Genomic DNA, 10,945 nt, shown 5'->3' with positions numbered 1-10,945 from the left:
TTTAGTTCCTATGCTACAGTACATCTTTCAAATCTATATCTGTTAACTTAAAGAATACATCCATCTAAAACCATGTAGAGTAGTATATTTGTGCGTGTGATGGGAAAGGGGTGATCATGTGACCCTTAAAAACCTTTATAAATAAAAGGGCATTGTCATGTAAGGAGAGAAACTATCTGAATTGGCTTTTATTTAAAGAGGACTTGCTGTCAATGTAGTCAAAGTGTAGCCTATCATCACACATGGGGTCTTTTTAGGATCATCTACTTATTTATCTCAGTATGGGTCATGCTAGTTAATCTTTGTAATTAATCCATTTTATAGTCAAGTGAATTAAATACATTTTAGAACCTATTTGCAATGACTTAAACAGTGCAGTTGCTTTGTTAGTCATGTTTGTCATATTTTTTTATTGCAGTTCTAAAAGTGAAAAGCATATAGGCCTGGAGCTGTCATGCATGACTTTGCATTAGATATGATACATTAAGGCACTTGAACTTCTAGTCTTCTGACTACTCAAAGCAATTTTACACAACGTCACACCTACTCATTTTCACCCATCAACAACCAGACAGTGATTGCTATATAGTGAGACCATCAGAAGTAACTAAGCCCATTCCTACGCACATACACTGCCAACAAAGGACCAGGACCAACGTGTGTCTTGCCCAAGGACACCCCAGACATGTTGTACAACAGCAGAGTCAGGTTAACGAACTACGGATTTAAACCAACCTATCTACTAGCTCTTTTGTTTTAAACCTGTCGGGTGTTGATTAGAAAGTAAAAACAAACGTAAAAACGTGCTGAGAGGATTTTGTGATTTGTGTTGATTTTGGCGACCCCTGTGGACAAAGCAATATCTTATCTCTTTAATGATAAAACCCGTACATGTTCTTAACTAAAACAAAACACTTTTAACAAACTTTTTACAGTCAAATGTATCCTTAACGGTCTTGTGAAGAAGGTCTATTTAATGCAGCTAAATCTTATCATTCTAGCTTTAATCAAAGCATTAAAGCAGAGGGCATTTTGTGACTTCTAGTTCTAGGCCTTGATGTGCACTATGTGGTATCTAGTTTGGTGAACTCACCTCTTATGTTATGATCCCATGTAACATCGGTCTTCATATTTTATTACATTTCCAGTTCAATTGAAACATTACTGAACTGTATTTCAAAGGAAATATTATTTCCAACGTTTTGATCAAACTGTGACCATTTCAAATTTGTTTTTGAACGCTTTTGTCATGAAGGCACGTTAACCTCACAATTCATAAAAAATAATCTAAATTCAAGCTCTGAAGCTACGTGTCAAAAAAAAGCAGGCATGACATCAGGCATGACAAAATAAACAGGATGGGTTTTTTTTCTCGACACTCGGAAAGGTTGTTTATCTCTGAAAAGTCAACAAACAGTGTAAATTATATTACAGTCAAACCCTGAGCTGTCTGAAAAGCATGCATGACGTTCTTTTAAAATGTAACCATCAGCTTCCCATTTATTAGAATTAAAATAACAATGGAATATAATATACATTTATGATCTTACATATTATTTATCTTCATAAAATGATTAGTTTTATATAAACATATGTGAACCTTATGATGTAAAATGCATCTACAGCTTGTTCTTAGAGAGAACATGCATCATAGAGGCTTGTTGCGACCCCAAATGTTAGAAACTAAATAGATAACAAAACCCAAAATGTAATCACTGGTTGATAATGAAACAAAATGCTGATCCCAAAACATAGTCATGTTTTGTCTAAAATGTAACAAGTTGAAAAATGTGTTACCTGCCCCGTAATGTAATAACTGACCCAAAATGTGCCAACTTATTACATTTGGGTAACTACGTTTTGGGCCCAGCATCTTGTTACATTATCAATCAGTTATTACTTTTTAGGTTTTGTTGCATTGTTTTTATTACATTTCAGGGTGTTGTTACATTTCAGGCTCTAACAAGGCTATGTACTGTACATGGGTGAACAGTCATGTATACTTGACTAATGTAAACACATTTACAAATGTATTTTTGTTCATTTAAGAAATCGATTTATTCAGATAAAGAAAGAGAAGATTTTAAATAACAAATGAAACATGCAAACAGTAATCCCCACAGCCCCTTCCTCCTCCCTGCACCTCGTGAAAATCAGTGACATTTGCTTATTTTTTACCTGTTTCATGTTTCAACGTGTTCCATAACCTACAGATAGATAAAACGTTTCCTTAGAATTTTCAGATGAAATAATCCCCTCACTGCTTTACATACTATCGAAGACGATTTTCTTTCAAAAGGATGCATTTATTAACAGAGGGTTAAAAAAAGTCATCCTCTCAGTAGTTAAACACAATGTTTTAATTCATCCTCACCCTGCAGTAAGCAGCTAAGTGAGTGGACTGTTAGAGACTTACAGTGTAGCCTACAAAGGTTTAAAACCGATAAAGTGCAAATCACCATTTTGTGTTTTGTAATCATGTTCATCAAACATACATTAAAAACAAATTTGTGGAATACATAAATCAATAAATAAAATAAATACAGCGGTTTATTGTCATCAAAATCAACTTCTCATGGCTCACTCGTTTGTGAGGGAGCCCAGCTCATGCATGAGGAGAGCGAAGGAGGGTCGATCTTCTGGTTTCTGAGAAAAGAACATGACATAAAAGAATCATTACACACAGTTTTGATTGTCTGTTTGTTTAGGACATCATCATTTAACCCTTCTTCCAGTGCCCACCTCCTTCCAGCTCCACTCCATGAGCAGGTGGACAGAGTCGGGGGCCAGGCGAGGCTTGTGGAGCCTCAGGCCCGAGTTCAGGGACTCAACCACTTGAGCATTAGTACGATTCTCATAAGGAAGACGTCCCTCTGTGAAAACCTCCCACATGAGCACACCTGAGGAGAGAACAGACACTCCAGAATAAATACACCAGTTCAATTACATGGACAGTATTTAAATAATTCTTTACATCTCAGTTTTATGTGTCTTATTTTACATATGTATCCTTGTACACGTATATTACATTATGCAGGTATATCAGGCCTCCTGTGAGTAGTTTTATTTTGATTTCTCAACATCCAGACCATTATGTATTCCCCAGCAAACAATGATCAGAGACTTGGATAAGATATTTAGGTTCAACAGCGCTCTGGGTTCTGTTGGAGAACTTCAGATAGCGTTTCACTTTTCTTGCCACCAGGATGTTATAGTTAGCATGTGACACAGTCATAGACTGTTAGTCAGTTCTTTCACATTATGATGACTACTAGCATCTGCTTTTGTAATCCTGTGGTTGTTTCATGTTATGTAGTTCACATACATTCATTAATGGTTAAATAATCATCATCAAAAGCTAAATACACTCTTTCATTGCCCACAAGCTAACGGAAAATGGGAGATTCCAGGATCGTCCATTTTATTTTGAACACTTGGTTTAATCCACTAATTGTGTGGTTTTTAAAAAATAATATGTTAATATTAGAAAAGTCAGATGGGGCAGATTTTAATTTTGGATTGTATGTGGTATTTTTTTTTTACATATGTGGTTACCTTCAAGTTCAGGGCGGAAGGCTTTAACAGTATTACCAAAACTAGATTTGCATATTTGAACTACAATCATGATGACACTCCTACTGGATGGTTTCTACAAAGGTTCTTTGTGAAGAACATGAGGTGTGCCAGGGAATTTTAGAAGATAGTAATGTAAAGCTCATAGCAGAAAAGAGACATTAATCAATAAAAAACAATTAAAATCTCTTTTACTGCTTGACAGCAATTAATCACTTTTGTGTGTGTGTGTGTGGGGGGGGGGGGGGGGGGGGGGGGGCACAGATTGAAGAGGGTGGGCTCTAGGTACAAAGGCTTTGAAAATGTGGACTTAAATTAATGAATTTTAATTTTAACTTAACTTAACCGCCTTGAACTGCATTAGTGGAACATGTTTGTGGAACCAGAATTACAAAAAACCTGACATACATCTGTTTCTGAGCCTGATTAGAGGCGATGATGAGCTCATTTTTGTGAGCTCATCCTTTTGTAGCTCTTGCGTTGAAAATAGCTAGTTTCTACAAGGATCCTAAAGGTGTTCAGATAACTACAAATCCATAGGCACAATATAAGAAGCGATAGTAATAATGGTACTTTTTGGCATTTGCTTCCCGTCCGTCCAGGCAACTCTAAAAGACTTCTGTAACTTCTGCTTACACAACATGCTTCTTAAGGGGGTCAAAGGGCGTATTTGTCACACGACCCTTAGTGTCTGTGCACACTGTTACCAAACTGCTGTGTTCTTGTTTGATCCCAAGTTCTTCATGTAGAGTCAACATGTTTTCAACATTTGTAAAAAAAAAAAAAAAAATAAAAAAAACTTGACCTGTTGTTTTCCTGTGAAAGTTATACACAGAATTTTCAAATTGGAGAAATGGTCAAAAAAAGGAAAATAAAGTTTTTTGGTTTTTTTTCTGTAGTCTGTATGACTACAGAAAAAATAAGTCAGGAACACAGATATGATAAGCAAAAGGAACAAAGAGATTGACCGACAAACACACCGAATGACCAGACATCTGACTTGCTGCTGAACTTGCAGTATCTGATGACCTCTGGGGCCGACCACTTGACGGGGAATTTGGAGCACTGGGAGCTAGTGTACTGATCATCCAGCACTAATCTACAGACAACAGACAACGGTTGAATCATTAGGCAACAAACATGGCGATATGTTGGACAGGGCAAAGAGTGAGTCGGCATTGAAAAGCATACCTGGTCATTCCAAAGTCAGACACCTTCACCTCATTGTTCTTTGAAACCAGACAGTTCCTGGCAGCCTGCAGAAAAAGGGAAGGATTAACGATTTCAATTTTATGAAAACAAACATCTATGACATGAAGTTCACTTTCTTTTACCAGATCTCTGTGTATAAAGTTGGAGCTCTCCAGGTAAGCCATCCCCTCGCTGACATCCAAACACATCTCCAACATGGTTTTCTGAGAAAGACGGCCTTTCTTAGCTCGCAGGTACTCCGACAGGCAGCCCTTCTCCATGAACTCGAACACAAGACACATGGGGGAACGGTGGGTGCACACGCCGTACAGCTGCACGAGCTTACAATGAGACAGCTTCCTGTTAAAACACAAACATAAAAGTAAGAATGATGGAGAATTGATGCAAAACAATATGAGTGCAGAAAACTGCCCTTACATCATGACTCTCGCCTCCTCTTTAAAATCCTCGTCTGACATGCACTCCTCTCGCACCATCTTCACCGCCACCTTCGTCTCCCTCCATTTCCCCTCCAGCACCAGACCAAACTGTCCGCTGCCTAACTCCTGACCCAGAATCAGCTCCTCCGGGTCCACTTCCCATTGATCTGTTGAGAATCAAACAACACGAACAGATAGATAATAAACGATGCAGGTCACGTATGAGTATGCGTGGACAAGAAATGTGAAAGATTAAAAGACAACTTTAAGAGATTTCTAGGAAAGTTTACTGCAGCAAGTAGTTCACAAACACATTATTATGTATAATAGACAAAGCCTTATGAAAGGTTCAAGTTTGTTGCACAACAGAAGGAACTGAACACACCCTGTGGAGGCGTCTGTGAGGACCACTAGAGGTCAGCAAAAAACCTGTTTTTTACATCCATATATGTAAGGTAAAACCTGCTTCAAATCCAACTTGTCCAACAGATCCATTTATACAAAGGGGAATAATCAAACCTTTGGAGGTATCAGCAATGTCCTGGGAGCAGCTCCCCTCTTGAGAGACAGGGTGTCTCAAACGGGTTATCAATCCTGTCACAAACGCAACACGGAGACAAGCAGCAGGCATTCGTTTAGAAAACACCTCAGGGCAGTGACTTTCTTCTGCACTTGTTTTCCAGAAGTGTTTATGAGATTGTAATTGTAGCATGCATCAGACCTGCAGCATTGTGTTGGTGGTAATGGATGAGCTCAGGAATGGTGCAGAACAGGTACTTCTCTGCCAAGTAAAACTTTGCCTCTCCTGTTTCTGCCTGTCTGATTTGGTAATGTTTCACTCTTGGGTTCTTCTCCCCATTTGACCTGAAGAGAGTAAATAGATGATTTAATATAAATAGAATAATGCACACTTTCAAAGGAAGCATGTGCGACACAAAATGTGAGCAGCATTGATTTCAATCGGATGTCATTATACGCCAAGTACGTCCAGCTATGATCATTCAATCTGCCAGCATCTAAGGCTTTACTTCATGATTCAGTCAAACGTTATCAGCCAGGATCTTAAAATTGATTATCAGTAAAATAAGCATGAAGAAAGTCATATTACCCCGGTGCCTTGGTGAAGACTGACACAGTGTAAACTCCTGCCTGCCTCGAGTTGCGCACCATGAATGCACCTTCTTTTCTCTAAAAGTACAGCGTTAAATATACGTTACAGAATTCAAATGAAACGAAACATGTTAAAACTCAAGGTAAAAGTAGCCCATGGTGATATTCTGGTGTCAAACATGTCGGAAGGTTGTTCTTCCTCCTGCTTACAAAACACTGCAAAGCATTTTTACGGCAGGAAATTCAGCTTAGGAGGAAACTTTGTGGTTATGAGACATTCTTTATGCCCTATGTCATGTCGGATTCTTGTTGCGCAGGTGCATTTGCATTAATTTCTTGCAATTGCTACATTGCTGTGGGTGGTTCACAGTCAAAGCAAAACAGCACAGCTTCACACAAAAGCAACATCCTGCTAATTCTCATCAGCATTATTATTTGGGACATTTTTTTACTGTCGACCCGCAGCTGGAAGCTCAAACAAATTAATTTGAAGAATTATTGCATCCTTAAACAATTAAATCATTTTTACCTCTTTCATTAACAAATCCTCTGCTCCCCCTCTGGTTATGTTTTTGTTGTACCATCTGTGAGAAGACAAATTAAGCACAAATAAATCCACTCTGTGCAGGACTTAATGGATTTGCAGAGGCCAACATAAGAAGACACATTCAATCAAACTCACCCAAATCTCTCAAAGTCTTTTCCAGATCTTATGGCTACATATGTACACGGTACAAAGCCTCTCTTCCTGATTAGGGGTAAAGACAAAGTTAACATCAATCACACACTTCATCATTCTTATTTAATTCTCAGACTTGTATTTGCATTTTAAGTGCTATACCCTCTGTCATCCTCGACAGTCCACCAATCAGAGTGGGAGTAGTTGATCAGTATGTACTCATGGTCTTTCTGAAGAGGCAGGTCATCGTCTCCCACCGGTGTGTAGTCTTGTAAGGCGATGACTTTCCTCTGTCCGTCCTCAATCACTTCCAACTGGCAGACACAACAAAGAGAAAATAAACCATCTCCACATCGGTTTTAAGGACACCGAATTATTCGTAATTTACCACGCATTTTTTTTTTTTTTTTTAGCTTTACATATTCTCCAAGAGACACACAGACCAAAAAGTGTAAATATGATGGAAAACAATTGTACTTGGTTTTCAACACTTATTTTATCAGCTAAAGAGGAGACTTATAATCTGAGCAATAAAATTTAATAAAAGAGGACGAAAGACAAATCGGTTCATCTGTTTCCAAACCATATGTGCATTTGTTAAAAGGCAATGAAAGTGTTTACAAGATTAAAAAAAAAAAGTGAACCTAATGTGAGATGTCTCAAAATGATCATTTAAAGTGGAGCGGTTCTGATGGACTGGCTTCTTGAAGCCAAAAAGCAACAGAATAAATGTAAAAATAAAGATTTTTGTCTTGTAGTTTGGACTATAACTGTCATATTATTCCGTTAAATTAGTAATCAACAAGCCATACCTCTGGATCTGGAAGGAAAGGAAGTGGCTTTATAGAAGCTGTGGAGAAATTAGACAGACAAATTTGAGAAGTTGTTGGGAACATTCATTTGTGGTAAGTGGCGCTTGAACAGGATTTTGTGGGGCACTAAGTCACGTAACACGAACGGAACAAAGATCGTGATACAGATGTTACCCCACCATGTTGAAGAAATGTCTACTTAAATGAGATTGTTTCATAACTGTTTCATTCAGATGAACTAACCAAATCAAGAATAAAAGTTCACTAAATCCCAAAAGGACCATGGAAAAAAAAAGTTTAAAACCCACCATCACCCACTGGGTCGTACACACGGCAACCTGCTGCCAGTTTCTCTGTTTGTTTGCAACATCTCCATTTTCCATCCATCCAGAAGTTTGGGTGATATTTAGCCACCAAGTTGTTATGCTTCGTCTCTGTTGTTCAGGCACCACAGCAAAACATTGAATTATTTCAAATCAAGGGTTTACAATAATGTGTCATCTGAAGCCTGATGTTTTAGTAGTGCTTACCTTCTTTAAGAGCTCTGACCCATCTCTGGCGACAATCCTTATCTGGAGCAAAAATGTAGAGGTAGTGGATGTCATGAAAAACCTGCAGAGACATTTACATTTGAGAAAAGACCTTCTTTTGCATGTCATGTCCATATTGCTTGTTTGTACTCTATACTTACGATATATGAAACTTTATTTAAGTGTTCTTTATTTGTTAGCATGCTTGCTTTGACAGAATGTAAACCCACCTGAAAAGGGTACTTGAAGTTGCATGGTATAGGGGCATCACTGAAAACGATCTCGGCACACTTGATTGTGTTCAGCTTGATGCAACCTTTCAGCATGGGCTTTTTCTGAGAGAAGAAAAAAGTTCCTTTAATGAGTGCCAAACATATAAAGGGTATGATTCAAATAAAGTTGCTTAACAAAGGTCAAAATGTACAGACCCTGCTTCTAGATTGTAGATTTTTAATATCTAAACCCACAGTAGACATCGACAAAAGGACAATTACTCACCCCTGTGCGGCGTTCAGAATACTTTAATTCTTGTGTGTCCAAAACAAAAAGCCTCTCCTTGTAGTTGCAAGGCGATGTTCTTTTCTTTTGTTGAGATTTTTTAATCATAGTTCCCTTCAAAATCACCCTGGGGAACATTGTCACAGACACAAAACACGCAGTGACAGATACCAGAGGGTTTTTGGCTCCCTGAGAGAGAGACGGAGCAACTTGCACTGACAGATTTTTTTTTTGAAGCAACTTGATAGAAGCTGCGGAGCTTCCGGCACAAAGTTGTTGCACTCGGTAAACCACATCCACGGCATGAAATGGGTTGAGCAAGCAAACATACACACCTGCGCGCGCACACACACACACACACACACACACACACACGCTTATACAAACTACACATGCACTCACATGTACTTTCACTGATGTTGCAATAAGTTAGAGTGTTCAATCTGCTAGATCGGTGGGTATTATATAATATCTGCACTTTTGAACATATTCAATCGAAAAAAGCACTTTGGGGATAAAAGTCTAATCCAGTGATTCAAATGGGGCACGGGACCCCGCGGCGGGGGGGGGGGGTCGCAGAGTTATGAGGGGGTGTCATGCTTTACTGCTAGCAAAGTATGACACATTTTTGTGAATTTGAGAGGACTTCCAGGTTAATGTAAAGCTAATAACGAATGTTTAACAGATGTCACAAATTTGGAGGTTTAGGTTACAAATTAACTTTGAATTGCTTCCTCTTTAAAAGTGGTTTGTAAGTTTTTTGTCACATACTAAAGTTGCTATTGTGTACTTTTAATAGCAAATGTTTGGGATACATTAAACAGGAATATAGGAATAAAGAGCAGGACTATATGTTTAGTTTATGTTGATTAAAAACATTTTGTCTGCCATGGGGGGGCTGGCAGAAAAAAAGTGTACAAAGTTTTGCTCTGGGATATTTGCACTGAATTATTTTATTAACAACTGATTTATACTTATTAATTATGCAAAAATAACTATAACTAAATAAAACGCATTGCCAGATATTCTGAAGATGTTGTTGTCTTGTAGGTTTGATTAGCGTATTAGTGTTTAAGATTTAGTAAACAACTATAGTGTTTAAACAAAGCAACACAACACAGAAAGATAGATGCATTGTGAAAAAGTTCTAAACTGAGTTTGTGTCATTATTAGGATGACACATGATGTAGGGACCCGTTTAAAGGAATAAGAACTGCATCCTATCCATACATACATATTATAAGCCTAACTTTTTGTTCAGATATCAACAAGGCTTGTTGATGGCCTCAAAAACAACATTCCTGTTGTTTACATCCACAATAAAAAGTAAGTGTGTCATTTTTTGTTATTGTTTGTTTAGATGATTTTACAAAATCAGAATGGTATTTCAGCACCAAAGGATTTTTTCCCCCTGTTTTTTCCTTGAGCAGCATTTTTGTCAGGTTGGGCTTTACAAGGCATAAATGAAGGACATGAAACAAGAAAACAACAAACAAACACTACCTATATTATGCTGGGAGGGGGCTCTGAAACAAATTCTACTTATAGTTACTCTAAACAAACTATATTATTTTATTGTAGGCCTGGGCTATTTACTGATTTACTGTCATTATTATTTGAGTATTAGGAAGGAATTGTTTAAATAATAATGCTCCCTATCTATCCCTATCCCTATTTATGTCGCTAACTCTGACCGTTCTTGTTTAAAGTATTTGGTGAAGCTCAGCTTTGTAATAAAACAATTGAAAAAAAACAGACTTCAATGTGATAACATGATTTTTACAAAGAGCAGAAGAAGAGCATTTTTCTACGAACCAGAGCCATATAGAGAGAGACATATAGAGAGATAGCTCTCTCTATATGTCTCTCTCTATATCTCTCTCTATATAGCCATATAGAGAGAGACATATAGAGAGAGCTATCTCTCTATATGCTACGACATACTTGTCGTAGCAAGTATGTCGGTCACTGATTGCTCAGCGACGAACCTTCCAAACTAAAGTCAATCATCCTCCACCATCTGAAGTCCATATATTAAAACCAATCAGAGTTTAGTTTGTTCATCAAACACTGTCCAATCAGCACGATCGAAAAATCTCCACGTGCGCATTT

General features: G+C 37.9%; 1 protein-coding gene and 1 long non-coding RNA gene across 3 annotated transcripts in view; one reads left to right on the top strand and one right to left on the bottom strand.

The window, feature by feature from the left end:
• Nucleotides 1–10,945, top strand: part of LOC306828869 — a 211,697-nt gene that overhangs the window by 97,048 nt on the left and 103,704 nt on the right. The window lies entirely within an intron of this gene.
• itk (IL2 inducible T cell kinase) lies at nucleotides 2,342–10,909 on the bottom strand. 2 transcript variants are annotated; one of them, XM_079352102.1, is made up of 18 exons: nucleotides 10,822–10,909; nucleotides 8,834–8,960; nucleotides 8,566–8,670; nucleotides 8,336–8,417; nucleotides 8,114–8,239; nucleotides 7,806–7,843; nucleotides 7,156–7,307; nucleotides 6,997–7,062; nucleotides 6,844–6,898; nucleotides 6,313–6,392; nucleotides 5,926–6,068; nucleotides 5,724–5,798; nucleotides 5,203–5,371; nucleotides 4,908–5,124; nucleotides 4,765–4,829; nucleotides 4,554–4,672; nucleotides 2,743–2,900; nucleotides 2,342–2,646 (listed from the first exon to the last, which is right to left on the bottom strand). In XM_079352102.1, the coding sequence occupies exons 2-18, from the start codon at nucleotides 8,939–8,941 to the stop codon at nucleotides 2,581–2,583; spliced, it is 1,824 nt and encodes a 607-aa protein (XP_079208228.1). In that variant the 5' UTR covers nucleotides 8,942–8,960; nucleotides 10,822–10,909; the 3' UTR covers nucleotides 2,342–2,580. The 2 variants fall into 2 exon arrangements, with proteins under 2 accessions (XP_079208228.1, XP_079208227.1); XM_079352101.1 differs by lacking the exon at nucleotides 10,822–10,909 and having other exon boundaries at nucleotides 8,834–9,048.

This window comes from Symphodus melops, assembly GCF_947650265.1.
Source record: "Symphodus melops genome assembly, chromosome: 9".
Classification (NCBI taxonomy): Eukaryota; Metazoa; Chordata; class Actinopteri; order Labriformes; family Labridae; genus Symphodus; species Symphodus melops.
This window is presented reverse-complemented; position numbering and strand designations above follow the sequence as displayed.